The sequence below is a fragment of the Oxyura jamaicensis genome, chromosome 19 (genome assembly GCF_011077185.1).
Source record: "Oxyura jamaicensis isolate SHBP4307 breed ruddy duck chromosome 19, BPBGC_Ojam_1.0, whole genome shotgun sequence".
In the NCBI taxonomy this organism is placed as follows: Eukaryota; Metazoa; Chordata; class Aves; order Anseriformes; family Anatidae; genus Oxyura; species Oxyura jamaicensis.
The window spans coordinates 3,734,545-3,749,584 of NC_048911.1; the positions used below are offsets into that span (position 1 = coordinate 3,734,545).

Consider the following 15,040-nt stretch of genomic DNA (forward strand, 5'->3'; position numbering starts at 1 on the left):
GCTCACCCCAGCAGGTTTTGGTGCTCACCCCAGCAGGTTTTGGTGCTTTCTGGGGTTTGTTTCCTGCCTTGCTGTGTGCTTAACCAGCAGGTAAAATGGTGTGGCCAGGGAGAGGGGAGTCTTTTCAGAAACAATGGGGAAAAAGTAAAAGAACTAAGTAAAAGGGTTTAGAGGGAGGAAAACCTCTGAGCATCCTGGTGCTGGGGGGCAGGGGAGCTGCCCATCCCAAAAGTCAGGCTCTTGTTTTTATGCCTGGACCCTGCGGACACCAGCAATACCCAAAGGGTTCAGCTTTCCACTGGAACCAGAAATAAAATAGTTCTTAAAGGGCATTTTCTTCTCAAGAGAAAGGAGCAGGGGAGGTGCAGCAGGAATTACACTCCGCTGCCTCTGAGCAGCTTTGTGTCCTGGTGTTCCCACCCAGAGACCTTCAGGGTGACCTCTGTCCTCCGGGTCAGGTTGGGGTCGAGTGGAGTTGCCGTCCTGCCCCTTTTGACCCTTTGCCAGGGTCAAAAAGGGACAGGGTGAGATGCCCTGATGCGGTGCTAAAGGCTGTGATTTCCTAAATCACAAAGGCATTGCAAGCACCCGCTGAGCATCCTGCGGGGAGCAGGTATTTTTGGCGCGGCCCCCCTGCCTTCACCCCTTTGGGGACAGCAGGGTGGGAGCATCGTGGGCAGCCGGGGGCCTGGCAGGAGCGAGGCTGATCCGCACAGAGCGGATCCCATGCAGATCCCAAGCCACCCGATATGGCTTCGTCCTTCCCGGCCGTGTGCTCATGTCAAGGCTGCCATCTAGTGCGCCGTGCTGCCAGGATGTATGCATGCTCACATTTGGGGAGATTTCCTTCTTTTTCCCAAGCGTTTTGCCTCCCCACCCCGTGGCGCAGTGCTGGCAGGAGATGCTCCATCTCTGGGCTCGTGTTCCCATGGCGTCCATCCCTTGCTCACACTTTGCTCCCAGGCTCACATGCAGGGGTTGTTGCTCTGCCCGTGGCAGGATTTATCCCCTGTACACAAAGGTTCTTTGTGCTGGGGTGATGAGGGTGGGGGACCAGCAGTGACTCCCCAGCAGGCAGCTCCTGAGCCCCCTCACTCCTCCCCAGGGTGCCCCGGAGAGCGTGATCGAGCGCTGCACGTACGTCCGCGTGGGCACAGCCCGGGTCCTGCTCACCGCTCCGGTGCGGGAGAAGATCCTGAGCCGGATCCGGGACTGGGGCATGGGCATTGACACACTGCGCTGCCTGGCCCTGGCCACCCGCGACTCGCCCGTCTGCAGGGAGACCATGCAGCTCCATGACTCCACCGCCTTCGTCAACTACGAGGTAGGCAGCGACAGGTCATCACTGGGGGCTTTTGTTCTTATTCCCAAAGTTCTCCCACCCCCTTCCAGCTGCCCCAGCAGTGTTTTCTCCCTTGGTTTCCCAAGTGGTGCCAGGTGGTGTGGTGGCTCAGCTCTTTCTCTGCAAACCCCACTGCAGAGCTGTGTGCAGTGAGGCTGATCCCAAAGCCAATGGCACTGTCCCATCAGCGTCCATCCCTGTGGGGTGGCTTCCAAGAGGGGGTACGGGGACCACCAGGAGGGATGGAAGTGAAGTAGAAACGTGCAAGGACCACTGGAGGGGATGGGACTATCCTCTTGCATTGGGATTATGGGGTGCATCCATTGACGGGACACATCCCAAGGGTTTCCTCCCCTGAGAAGTCCCCAGGTGCCCTTGGATTGCCATGCCTGGGATGGTTTCATGGTGCAGAGGGATGTGGCTGCATTCTCCTGGGGTTTAACATGGTCTGTGCTGTCCTCCCCCAGACCGACCTGACCTTCGTAGGCTGCGTGGGGATGCTGGACCCCCCCCGCAAGGAGGTCACCTCTTCCATCGAGATGTGCCGCAAGGCCGGTATCCGCGTCATCATGATCACCGGCGACAACAAGGGCACGGCGGTGGCCATCTGCCGCCGCATCGGCATCTTCTCGGAGAATGAGGACGTGGCCGGCAAGGCCTACACGGGCCGGGAGTTCGATGAGCTGTCCCCCGAGGCCCAGCGGCAGGCGTGCCGTGACGCCCGCTGCTTCGCCCGCGTGGAGCCGGCACACAAGTCCCGCATCGTCGAGTACCTGCAGTCCTTCCACGAGATCACCGCCATGGTGAGTCCCCGGCCTCCTCCTCCCTGCCCAGCCCCTCCCCTCGCACCCCTTTAATTACGGCTCCATGCAGACGGGCGACGGCGTCAACGATGCCCCAGCCCTGAAGAAAGCCGAGATCGGCATCGCCATGGGGTCCGGCACAGCCGTCGCCAAGTCGGCCGCCGAGATGGTGCTGTCAGATGACAACTTCTCCACCATCGTGTCGGCCGTGGAGGAGGGCAGGGCCATCTACAACAACATGAAGCAGTTCATCCGCTATCTCATCTCCTCCAACGTCGGGGAGGTCGTTTGGTGAGCACCACGTCCTGGGAGCAGTGGTGGGGACGTGGGTTTGGGGACCTGAGGCGGGTGCGGGTGTTTGTGTGTAGAGCGGTGGCACCGGTCGCTGCAGTGCCCTCTTCACCAGGTCCTGTCCCTGTCCCTGCCGGCCACTCCGTGCCATTCCCTGCAGCGCGGGTGCAGCCCTGCAGAGGGCAGGGAAAGCTTGAGCATCTTTTGCTGTTGCATTTCATAGAATTGTAGAATGGCCTGGGTTGGAAGGGACCTCAGAGATCACCAGCTCCAACCCCCTGCCACCCACCACACCAGGCTGCCCAGGGCCTCGTCCAACCTGGACTTGAACACCTCCAGGGATGGGGAATCCACCGCTTCTCTGGGCAGCCTGTGCCAGGGCCTCACCAACCTCTGAGTGCGTGTTGGAGGTGTTTGTACTGGGAACGAGCTCAATGGTTCCCTTCCAGCAAAGCATGTTTTACCAGGAAAAATAATCACAGCTGCGAAACTCAGCCCAGGCTTGCAGGCTGCTGACTTGGGGGCCACAAGTTCATCCTCAGAGCTTTGCAAAATGTTCTTTTGGACTCGGTGTTCCTGCTCGCTCTCCGCTTACACCACACGCTTTCTCTGGCTGCCCCCGGAGCTCGTCTAGCTCAGCTTCTGGTGCTTTCCCCCCGCAGCATCTTCCTGACGGCCATCTTGGGCCTGCCTGAGGCCCTCATCCCCGTGCAGCTGCTGTGGGTGAACCTGGTGACGGACGGGCTGCCCGCCACCGCGCTGGGCTTCAACCCCCCGGACCTGGACATCATGGACAAGCTGCCCCGCAACCCCAAGGAGCCCCTCATCAGCGGCTGGCTCTTTTTTCGCTACTTGGCCATCGGAGGTGAGCCCCGGTGGGCAGGGGATGAGGCTGGGCGTGGGGGGCCGTGGTGGGGGCTCCAGCTGAGGGATCTCTCTATCGGCCGCAGTGTACGTGGGGCTGGCCACGGTGGGCGCAGCTACCTGGTGGTTCCTGTACGACGCCGAGGGGCCGCAGGTCTCCTTTCATCAGCTGGTGAGTCGGGGTCTTCCCCTGCTTCCATTCGTCTGTGGTTGTGGTGTTCCCACCTTCCTGATGGAAAAGTCTTTCAGGAAGGAAGTTCACCCCCTTGGGGCCTTATTTCCAGCCTCGCTTCTGTTAGTGACCAGCATGGGGGGGGCAGGGAAATTGATCCGAAGAAGCTGAAAGTGGCTCCTGGTCCTGAACCTACATAGAACAGGGTTAGTTATTGCATTGCCATCTCTGAATGGGGTGGTGGGGAACCGCACCCTGATGTGGCGTGCAGTGGAAAAAGGGTTTTTGATTGAGACGTGTGTATGTGCCCAAGCACCCTATTAGTCACCCATGAAAATCTGTAAGCCATGGTGCAGCTACAACACGCAGAAGCTGAGGACATTTTTGTCAATTGTTCCGAACTGTGGGATGTTTATTGGTGGCCCTGATTAGTTTCCCCTGCTGCCCCCAAGCAGTCGCCTCCTTCCTCCCCTTTCCTGCCTTCCCCTACCGCCAGCTCCTCACGAGCGGTTTCCTGTGCTGGCAGAGGAACTTCATGAGGTGCACCGAGGACAACCCCATCTTTGAAGGAGTTGACTGTGAAATCTTCGAGTCCCGATACCCGACCACGATGGCTCTGTCTGTGCTGGTGACGATCGAGATGTGCAACGCTCTGAACAGGTGGGGTGGCCACAGGATCATGCTGCACACAACCCATTTCTTGTAGAGTCTCTTGGGGCATAACTCAGTGGCCGAGGGCATTGTTTTGGCTCACCAGAGCCATTCTGTTGGGTGTCTGGATCTAAATGATGGCAAAGCCTGAAGCTGAACAGCCTGGAAGAGCAAGGAGCTGGGCTGTGTGGGGACCAGGAGATTTTTGCACCAACGCTGTCCCCTTACTTCCGCAGTGTCTCTGAGAACCAGTCGCTGCTGCGGATGCCCCCATGGCTGAACATCTGGCTGCTGGGGGCTATCGTCATGTCCATGGCTCTGCACTTCTTCATCCTCTACGTCAAGCCCATGCCTGTGAGTGTCCTGCGCCACCTCCACATGCAGCCTGGGGGCGAGGATATCTCCTGGGGCAACCTTGGGGTCTGGAGTGCCCTTGGGGACAGGTCCTGTGACACAAGCCAGCGCAGGGACCGGGAGTCACCATGGCCCAACAAGTCAGACACTCCTTATAGTCAAGGCAAAGCTGTGTAGCTGCCTCCAGGACGTGGCTCAGCCCCTTTTGGAGACATCGCCACCCTTTGCAGTCCAATCTCAATTAATTCCCAAGGATGTGTGACATCAAGAGGGTCACTGTGCCTGGGAGCTGGCATTCTACCTTGTGCTGCTGCTGAGCACCTGAGTGACCATGTGCACCCAGCCCTAGCTTGTGCTTCACTTTTCCCATCAGAGGGAGAAGTGAGAGAGGCATCATTTTTGACCCTTCTTGGGGTCATGACAGACCTTGAAGAAATCCTTTCCTCCTTGTGCCTGGGACGTTTTTTTTTCTCAATCTGTGTCATGCAACAGAAGCTTATCTTTTAAACAGAAGGAAATCCCGTCTCCTTCCCTATTAACACGTCAAATCCTTCTCTGCCTCGCAGCTCATCTTCCAGGTCACCCCCCTGAGCTGGCCGCAGTGGGTGGTGGTGCTGAAAATCTCCCTGCCCGTTATCCTGCTCGACGAAGGACTCAAGTACCTGTCCCGCAACCACCTAGACGGTGAGCAGGGTCTGCACGGTGCTTGGCTGCTGGCTCCATGGCGCTTTGCTTGGGCGGGCGATGGCCTGGTGGGCACCTCACCCATGCCCCCTGCTGATGTGGTGTCTGTGCCTGCATGTCCCTGTGCCCTGCTTTCCCAGCTGCCAAAAAGGGCCTTTTCCTCCGACCCCCTTCCTTCCCAGCTGCCACACCAGGCAGAGCAGTTGATGCTCAGGTCTGCTGGAAATGCTCCCTGGGAGCTGGAACAACAGATAAATCTGCCATGCGTGTTTATCCAGCTCCTCTTGAACCCTGGGGAACTGGATCCCTTCCTTTAAAGCAAAAGGAGTGCAATACTGGTTTCCAATAGGAATCCTTCCTTTTCTTTCCCTTGATTTTTCCACCCTTTTGTGGCTTTCCCTGTCTCATGTTGCCATGTCTATTTTAAGACTAAATGGGAGCTGTAGCACAGTGTAAACTGGTTTTAATGGGGCTGCCACTGGGGTCTGGCACAGGGCACGCACTGTGGGAGCCCGTTTTCACCGGGGCAGCGGTTCCCACGCGCCATAAATCACAGCGTGTGTTTAGACAGCCTGCTGAGAGGATGATATCATCCTCTTCTTTCATTTCTTGCAAAAGATGCTGCTGTGGGTCATTTCTGGGCTGAGTTAAACCTTCAGGGCCATGGGGCTGCTGAGCAGTGCTGTGCCTGCTGCAGGGTGGCCCCTTGCTACAAAACCAGACTTCTTTTTCATTTTTAAAGGTGTTTTTTTACTGTCCCGCACCTTTTGCTACCTGACAGGGATAGCAGTGGAGCAGTGGGGAGAAAGGCAGGAGAAACCCCATCCTTGCCTGTGGGGTGAGTGTAGTGGCCAGGAGAGAGATGAGCAATTTGGGCAGAGGCTGGAGGTCCTTCCACATCGTCGCCTTGCTCCAAGGCTTTTTTTTCGCCACTTAAGTGACCATCATCCTAGCAATTCCTCTCCTTTTGCCTTCACCTTCTACCGATGACCCGTGCAAACTGAAGCTGTTTTTGCATTTTAGGGCTAAAGGCAGGTGCGGTCAGCCCTGCCGGGGAGGGATCTGGGGTGTTGTAGAGGATGGATGGGGAAGGACTGCAGGCAGGAAACAGCTGCAGGCTGGTGGCGCTGCCCCTCGCCGGGTCCCAGCACTCTGGGGGTGTCCACAGCAGCATCCTGCCAGGCTCTGCCGAGAGATGGAGGTGCTTTTGCATTTACCAAGCAGATGGAAAGTGTTTCTGGGTTATTTTTATTCAATTGTTGCTTCTCTTGATGGGCTGCTAGATGCTTTGCATCAGCCAGGCATGTGTTGTGGTGTAGCAGCAGTGACGGCGTGGCACTGGGCTGGGACGTAGGAGAGCTGGTTCAGTTCTTGGCTGCCTCATCCATGCATGCCCCTGGTCCTCGCTCCACCATCTGTGAGCCGGGGATGAGTGTTTCTTGCTCCCACACTTTGTGTTCCTTTATAACAACCCAGCGCTGTTGGAGGAAGGGCTTTGCATCGGCTCTGTCAGCCCAGCTCCGAGCGTAGCGGGGTGTCTGGAGGCGGTTTCTGGAGAAGGTGCGATCCTTCTGAAGCTCGTCACAGCAGCCTGGAGTATTCCCTGCTTCTGTCCCCCCCGGGTCTTGCTCCTGCCGTGCTGGCTTCTCTGAGCACCCTCATCCCCTCGGTCATGGCATGTGCATGCTCGCTCTGTCTCATCCAGCAAGGGTTTGGATGCAGCTACTCAGTCATGGCTACGGGGCAAAATCATGCTTAAATCATCGTGTATGAAAGAAATCATTAAAATCCTGCATCATCCTCATTCCTCCGGGCAGATACGGTTTAAAAAAAAAAAAAAAAGCCACTTTTAAATGTGGTGTTGTGGTTTTTTTACCAGGCATTCTCAGGATGGTAAGAAACACGTGGAGCGGGGAGCACCAGTTGAAAACCTGCAGGACTCCAGAGCAAGGGTGGGCGTCCACTGGGGTCTGATCCCCTGCCAAGCCTTGGTCGTGTCGGGGGGGACCCGGAGCGTGTCTGGGTGAAGGTGGTGTCCGTTTCCGTGGCGTTTGGGCCAGTGTGAGCCCTCTGCAGGGCAGGGCTCGGGGATGGTCTCCAGCCTGGGACCTCCTGCAGCTGCCAGCAGAGGCCAAAACCCGAGGGGTGGCCAAGGGCGGTCGTTTGGCAGGTGCAAATATTTAGCTGCGGGTTCTGCTGATTCGGGTTTTGCATGGAAAAGTTTCTCCTTTGATCGGACTGAGATAAGCAGCGTTTCCATTATGCTGGGTTTTCCTCGTCCTTGAAGCCGCAGGAAGCTGAGGCTCGTGGTTTTCACCGTGCTCTCCGTGTTTTGCGTTCCTCTCCCCAGCCCCAGGTCGCTTCCATCTCGCGGGCAGGGCGCGGGGTCGCTGCCCGCATCCCCCTCTGGCCCTCGGAGGTTTCTGCTCCTGGCACCGGGACGTGGCCCGACCTCTTGCCCCGATGTTTTTGGTATTTGCTGTTTAAGCGTGTTGCTCTTTGTGAGCCCTGAGGCGCGCAGAAGGGAGGTTTCCAGGCATCTGTGCCGGGATCTTGCAGGAGTCCTTTGTCCGAGTGGCTTTCGGGAGGTACAGACCGCAGGCGCTGGCTCCAAGCCTGGAAGCACAGCCATGGCAGGGGCTCCTCTGTGCCGTGATAGAAGCCGAGGCACTCGAGAAGCGGGTGCTTCCCCCAGCAGCTGCCCGTGGCAGCGGTGCTGCTCCTGAAAACCCCAGCAGCGTTTTTGGGGACAGTTCCGCTGAGGCAGCGAGGCGATCCCCTGCCCGAGGAGCACCTTGGCTGTTTTGTGGCATTTACACAGCTCTTTGGCGTTGCTCCTGGCTGATTTCACAGGATTTGCAAGGTGGTGGCTGAGCCACCGGGTGCCTGTCCCCAGTGGGTGCCCGTCCCCTCCCCAGCGGTGACACCGTGCTCCTTGCACCTGTGTGAGCGTCCCCCCCACCACCACGGGAGATTTGGGCCCCTCGTATCTGCACAGCCCGGGGCATCCTTGTGCTCTGAGTCCTCTGGGAGGAGGGCGCTTGGCAGAGGAGGCCACGCGGTGCCGAGCGTGCTGCAGTCCCTGCCACGGGGCTTCGCATCCCAGCCTGAATCACAGCCAGCCCAAAAGCTGCAGGGACCAAAATCTCTGTGTCAGCTCACAAAATAGCCACGGCAAGGCCCCCATGTACCCACCCTGGGGACAGTCGCAGTCCCTACAACTCCCTCAGGAGCCCAGGGGCTACCACAGCCCCCATTTTCCCTGGAGCTGCCCCTGCTGCGGGAGCGCAGCGAGCGCCCCGAGCACCCCGGCGTGCCCTTGTAGGGTAGTGTGTGTGTGCACGGGATGTCAGTGCTGCACCTTTCAGTGCGTGAGCCTCTCTGGATGGGGTTTTACAGCTCTGCTGCCTTGCTTTGGTTTCTTTTCCCTATTTTTTTTTTTGGCATGTGTGCACACGCTTTAGAAACGGAAGAGCGGAGGGAAGCGCGCGGTGCTGCTGCCCCAGCATTGCAAAAGGGGATGGCAGGAGGGGGGGTTCCCTTTCTCCTGGGGTCTCTGCTGTGGGTTCCCCCACTGCAGCAGGGTCTGAGCGATTTTTAGAGCCCTGCAGCTGCAGCAGTTCCCTGGGTGGAAGGAGGGATCGGTGCTGGGCTGCATCCCTCCAGCATCGCCCCTTGCGGGAGCACACTGAGTAAAGCCAAAAGCGAGGGGACAGCCCCAGAGCCTCGCCTGGCGCAGAGCTGATCTTGTAGGAGCCAAGCTGCCAGAGGCTGGAGGCAGGTTTGCAGGAGTTTTAGGACCTGGGGTGCGAGGCAGGATCCAGATGGGTGCGAGCACATGGTGACCACCCCACGTGAGTGGTCCTGAGCCCCCCCAGCGTGTCCCCGGGGCAGACCCCTGCGCGGGTGCCAGACCCATTTCTGGCTTCAGTTCTTCCAGAAACGCTGCGTGCCGGGGGTGTTGCTTGCAGGAACATTCCCAAGAGCATCAGCCGAGGTTTAGGGGCCCGAGGCTGTGGTTAAACGGTCGCTGTTGGTACTGCAGCTGGGTCCCCTTCCTGCCCCCATCCCTGCCCCGTGCCTGCCTGTTTGTGCACCCGCGCTGTGCAATAAAGCACTGGGGGAAGCGATGCGGCTGGCGAGTAACTGCCTGCTACCCGGCTGCCTGAAATGCCCCTGCAACTCGGAGCAGAGGGGTTGGCAGTTTTGCAATGAAGTTTAGCACAAGCCCTGGGCTCCAGCAGCATCCCCGCCGTGCTCCGGTGCCGGCTCAGCCCAGGGGATGCTGCTGATGGGATCCGTTTCTTCTCGGGCAGGAATCCTGCAGCCAGCACTGGACAGGTATTCCGGCAGAAGCTGGGGAACAGTTGGTTTATTTTCTTTTTGTTCTATTTTTTCCTTCTTTCTCTCCTGTTATTTACTCACTTCCCTGGCTGTAAGCTCAGGCAGAACCCGTGTTGGCAGGGGAACAGCAGCCCCCCAGAGATGTGATATGTGCAGGGGTGAGAGATACAGGGACACAGCCCAGGGATACAGCAGGGATTGTATAATGCTTCTCAGGAAGTGCTGCCTTCTTTAAAAAATAAAATAAGAAAAAGGAAATACATGAAAGTTGCTCTGCTGCACGGACTTTGCAGCTGGTTTTCTCCCACCTTCATAATCTGCTCTTGGCTGCTTGAAAATGGGGGATCAGGTGTGAGTCGAGGGCTGTGAGTCGATGTTGGCAGAGGTCTGCAGCCGGCTCCCACGAGTTAAGGCCAAAGGAGAGGGGCAGCCCTGGGGCTGTGGCAGTCCCAAGGTTCAGGGTTTGCTCCTTTGCTTTCTGCAAAGCGTTCACGGGCTGGAGCTGTCTCACCTGCTGGCCGTGCCTCAGTTTCCTGAGCAGGAAAATGGATTGATTTAGCATCACAGAGCTGCGCCTGCAAAACCCCGGGGCCAAGAAGTGCGATGGGTAGCTCAGTCCTTGCTCATTGTCCTGGAGGTGTACGGGGGCGTAAACCGGAGCGCTGAGCAGCACCCATCCGGCCATCGGGACGGGCGGTGGGACACAGCGGGGGAGGCAGAGCAAAGCCTCCTGCCCTGCTTTCCTTGGGGGCCAGACCGAAGGATCCTGCCCATCCCGTCCCATCCCATCCCCAGCTGCCTGCCTCTGGCTCATCCCTTTTCCCTAGGCTGAGCCCTTCCTCCCGCAGGGACCATCCTCCTCCTCCTCGCACAGCCCGAGCAGGAAGGAACCTCTCTTGCTACCAGAAGTGGGGAGCTGCTGTGCTTCCAACCCCCCGCCAATACTTTGTCTCCTCTCGTTTTCCTTCGTTGTAGGAGAAGAGGACAAGAAGTGAATGACACGAAGGAGGCGCTCTTAGCTAAAGGACCCCTGACTTGTAACTCGGACTGAAGTCTTGCATGCATGACCATCGCTAGAAGCCAGCAGGACATGCATGTGTCCGACTACCAGACAAATGCGGGTGAATCGTCGAAAAGAAAAATACCGATTTTTGTTTTTGTTTCGTAGCTTTCTTTTTCCTGTACATAACAGTGCAATTACTGGACATCTGGCGTAGGGTTTGGGGATGGAGCTATACATGGGCCACGGGGTCATCGCAACGCTCTTCCTTGGGGATTTCTTCCTGCAGAATTTGAGACCCCCCTTCTTCAAATCTTCGCCCTGGTGGAGCGAGCTCGGTCAAGGTGTCCTTCACGGGGGGTTTCTGGGGTGCTGGGGGGGGTCTGTGCACTGCCCAGCCGGAGGGATGGGCAGGGGCCACGCGGTGGTGGCCTGAAGGTAGCCTCGAGGCCAGGTGTCGGTGGCCTTGAGGCTCTCGCAGCTGCGTGTTTGGTGGAGGCTGGAGATCTCCCTGCTGTGATCCCTGCTCCGTGGAAAGCCCTGCTCCTTCTCAGGTTCATCCCACACCAAAGCGAGGTGGCGGCTTGCCCGTCCTCCACCCGATGTCCCCTGAGGTCCCCCCTGCACTGGCTAAGTCAAAGCCAGCCTCCCGCAGAGGCGCCCGCTCCAGGCACAGCGCGGGGATGAGCCCGGTGGCCTTCCTCATGCCTGATGCTCGCTCCTGGCCATGCTCGCTTTCCTCAGTTGATTTTCATTTATTTCCCTGGCAGGAGCAGTGTGTAGAGCTTAGGATCCTGGGAGAGCTGTGAGCTCGTGTCCTCTTTGGGGGACAGCACAGCCTTGACACCGGTGAGCTGCCCCCCAGCCAGCAGTGAATGCATGCTTGGAGGTAGTCCTCCCCTGGGAGCCGTGTTCTCGTGGCATCCCTTTTGTAGGGCACCAGCTGGAGTGTTTCCTCCTGGGATTTTGCTGCTGGGGGCCAGGAGGGGACCCAGCGGGGAAGCTGCCGGGGGTGGTTTCTTCTCCAGCCCCCCGAAGGCTCCCTCCTGCCTTCCTCGCTTCTCCCCGCGATCCCTCCTGAGGGTGTCTGGCTAGCCAGACTTCTGCCTTCGCTGTCTCTTAAATCCCAGCTTGGAGGATGCGGCAGCACTAGAGCCAGGTGTCGGGATAGCATTTTGCTCTTTGCTGTTGGGGTTTTATTTTACTTTTTTGCCTCTTAAAAGCTTCCAGCGCTTTTCTTGTTCCTCTTTCACATGGGCAAGAGTGCATCTTTCTCTGGACAGCACGTGCCAAAAGTCATCCTTCCTTTCTTTTCTCCATCACCAGCATTGAAGAAGATGAGCAGAGCCCCCAGACCAATGGGAATGTACAGAATTGTTATACTACTGAGCTGATCTACTTGTACAGAAAACCTTGCATGAAATGTTGTTACTGTATTTAATATATAATGTATTCAAGAAATTTTAATATGGAGCTCTTTAAAAAGGTCTTTATAGTTACTCTGTGGTTAGAAGAAGGTTGTTGCTGATTTTTTAAAAATATTATTATACTTTGTCCTGAAGAAGTTTTATTTTTCAAACATACTATGTCTAATTGAGTTCATTGGTGATCCCATGGGGGCAACCAATTCGTTTTTAAAGGCGATTTTCCCATGAACAAGACTCAGCCTGGCACAGAGGAGCGGGGCATGCCCCAGGTACTGCCTAAACCTTCAAAACAAGGCTTCAGTAAGTAAACGTGGGATTTGCCCTTCCCCACATGGGTGGATTTCACCTTGGTCAGGTACAGATCACCTCCAGCTCTCTGTCTGGGGAATAACCAGGAGGAATTGCATCCACGACCCAACCGCTGCCAGCTCAGGGACTTCAGAGGAGGTTTGTTTCCACATTTTCCTGGGGCTGGAAGTAGATTTGGGAGAGGCCGGATCCAATTCAGAGCACCCCAGCCCTGTCCCGTTGCACCCAGTGGGGCTTCCAGCTGCCCACTGGCCTCTCCCTGCGACACGCCTGCCTCCAGCCAGCCAGGGAGCTCAGTCCTGCGTGGCACCTCCTGCCTTACACCGCTCACGGGTGTGGGATTGTTAATCCTACCTAAATGTGGACGTGCGTGGAACTTTGTGGTGGAGAGGCCCCAGTAACAGGTCCCGAGAGCTGGGCAGCTGGCTCTGCCTCGGGCTTTCTCGGGAGCCCTGGTTCAGGTCAGAGAGATGAAATCATGAAATTTTAACCCGTTATTAAATTCCTGCTGGTGGTTTTTGTGTGGTCTCCTCTGACACCAGAGAGAGGGGGTGATTGGAGCAGACATCCCCTGAACCCACTAGCAGAAAGGCAATGGGAAGAGCGGTTGGGTTTGGGTTATTTTACTGTTGGCAGAGCAGCCAGGGGTGGGTTATTTTAGCACCGATGGCTGTGCCACAAGGTACCAAACCCCAGCCATCATGGGCGAGAAGGCGGAGCTGTGGCACAACCAAGGCTTGTTCTGGCAGCAGCAAACTGCATTTGCCTTTTCCTTGTAAACTTCTCAATCCATCTAAAAAGCAGGTGGGGCAGCAGGCATCCTGTTTCCCTTCCCACCAGCTGAACCACATCTCTCACATCTCTCTCTTCCCGCCCGCCCTTTAACTGCTCATCCCCTGGGGTCAGCTTCCACCCCCTGGTGACAGGCTCAGAGTTCAGCTCTGCCGATGAATAGCCACAGACGTGCTAACGTTTCCTTTCTGCTTGGTGAAGGGGCAGGACAAGCAGCAGAGCCAGGTGTGCGTGGTGCCTGTGCCACCCGCCGGTATTGTGCAAACCCTGGGGTCCCCGCACGGCGCCTGCCACGGGGCGGCTGTGTCACCCAGCAGCAAATCCTCGGGGGCTGCTGTGTGCTTGGTGACGGAGGGCAGGAACAACCTCCTGCAGCGCTTCGATTTTGTGCTAGGTGCAGCGAGCTGCTGGGTCAGACCTGGGGCCAGTCCTTGGTGTGGCTGGGCAAGCTCGTGGTGCTGGCAGGGGGTGCGGTGGGAAGGGAAAAAGCATCCGTGAGAGGCTCAGCCCCGTGCGTCTCCTGCTCAAGGTCTGGCTGCTGACCCTGTGTGATTTCAGAGATTCTCGGTGCCCTGAGGCCGGTGGGTGCACGAGCCCGGTGCCGGGTGCTGCTGGCCCGGCTGGTGGGAGGTGGTGCTGAGTTCAGTCCCCTCGGCATCGCATCGCTCCTGGTGCTCCAACACAGCCCTTCCCAGCACCAGCTCCTGGGCTTTTACTGTGGTTTTTGGTCCTGGCGTGGCCACTGTCTTTTATTCAAGGTGGCCGAGGGTTGGATGTCCCCGCTCGGTCCCACCTGTTTGTTTTTTTTTATCTTCCCCCCTGTGCAGTGGCACTTTGTGGAGAGGTGTGTGGGATGATGGAGCAGGGCTTCACCCCATGCAGAGCTCACAGGGCTTTTTGGGTTAGTGTCTGCAGTGAGGAAGGAGATAAGGGGGGTCAGCTGTGCTCCCCGGACCTGCCTTCTTGGTGCCACTCAGCTCTTGGTAGGAGCAGGGCATTAAATGAGCCCAAATCTGCATGGACCAGCAGTGATGGGGCTCAGCTACCGCAGGCTCCTGTCCCAGCCGTGGGTGTGCTGGGTCCGTGCAGGCACGTGGGACCCAGGGGAGGCAGGCAGCTGCCCTCGCTGGGTGGCTTCGGGCTGGGAACGTGCTTCTGGGTTCATTAAGGGATGCCTGAACAGCGCAGTATAGAAAAATGAATTCGTGCTTCGTAGCAGAAGGTAAATCATTCGATCTGGGGCAGGGTGGAGGTGGGGATAGAAGTGAAAGAAAGAAGGTTTTCTATTTTGTTATACAAGAGATATTTTTCCACTAAATTTCCCCTTCCCAAGCCCTGCCCCGTGCCCGGCTGCGGCCAGCCAGGTGTGCCGGGAGGCTGCGGTCAGGCTCGCCGCACACACGCCGTCCCTTCTGTCCGCACAATATCGGGCTGATGTGTTTTATACTTAGGAAATGACAGAAATAAAAGCAATTTTACCGGACGACTCTGGGTTTCCTGTTGTTGTTTGCTGTTTGGTTGGTGGTTGGTGTTGCTGCTGTTTCCCCCCCTGCCCGTTCGTGGCAGATTTGGGGGGCGGCCGGGAGCCCGCGGAGCTGCGCGCGGTGCCTGAGGGCATTCTTCAGCCCTAAAAGGAGCTGTGCTCACCAGATCGGGATTTCTTGTGGGTTTTCAGAGCAGCCAAACTAGAAATGGAGCTGAGCTTGTCTCTGGCATCGGACGCCAAAGGCGAGATGGAAGGAGTGGCATGATACGACTGTGGGGAATGTTTAAAGTACCAGCTAATTCGTTCGTGGGGCACGAGAATACAAATAACAGTGCTAATTTTGACTGCATCCAGAATAGTCCTCACCTTAGCTCCCCCGGCTGAGTAGGTTTGAATAAGCCCTGCCATGATCTCAGAAAGAAATAATTAAAAAAGAAAGGATAATTAAAGCAATTGGCCGCCTCTGGGGAGCGGGACAGGACGCTCGGGGCCATGCGTTTCCATCTCCAGATCAACCACGG

At 57.3% G+C, this 15,040-nt stretch overlaps 1 protein-coding gene across 3 annotated transcripts in view; it reads left to right on the forward strand.

Moving 5' to 3' along the window:
- ATP2A3 (ATPase sarcoplasmic/endoplasmic reticulum Ca2+ transporting 3) overlaps positions 1-11,237 on the forward strand; it is a 43,149-nt gene extending 31,912 nt beyond the window's left edge. The window contains exons 13-22 of one of the 3 annotated variants that reach the window (XM_035343250.1): positions 1,106-1,324; positions 1,810-2,145; positions 2,216-2,436; positions 3,099-3,301; positions 3,387-3,472; positions 3,999-4,132; positions 4,360-4,477; positions 5,044-5,161; positions 7,041-7,113; positions 10,481-11,237. In XM_035343250.1, coding sequence (XP_035199141.1) covers positions 1,106-1,324; positions 1,810-2,145; positions 2,216-2,436; positions 3,099-3,301; positions 3,387-3,472; positions 3,999-4,132; positions 4,360-4,477; positions 5,044-5,161; positions 7,041-7,113; positions 10,481-10,556 — 1,584 coding nt within the window. In that variant the 3' untranslated portion in view covers positions 10,557-11,237. The remainder of the gene's footprint in view (positions 1-1,105; positions 1,325-1,809; positions 2,146-2,215; positions 2,437-3,098; positions 3,302-3,386; positions 3,473-3,998; positions 4,133-4,359; positions 4,478-5,043; positions 5,162-7,040; positions 7,114-10,480) is intronic. The other 2 variants (XM_035343251.1, XM_035343252.1) reach the window with 2 other exon arrangements.
- The last annotated feature ends 3,803 nt before the right edge of the window (positions 11,238-15,040 follow it).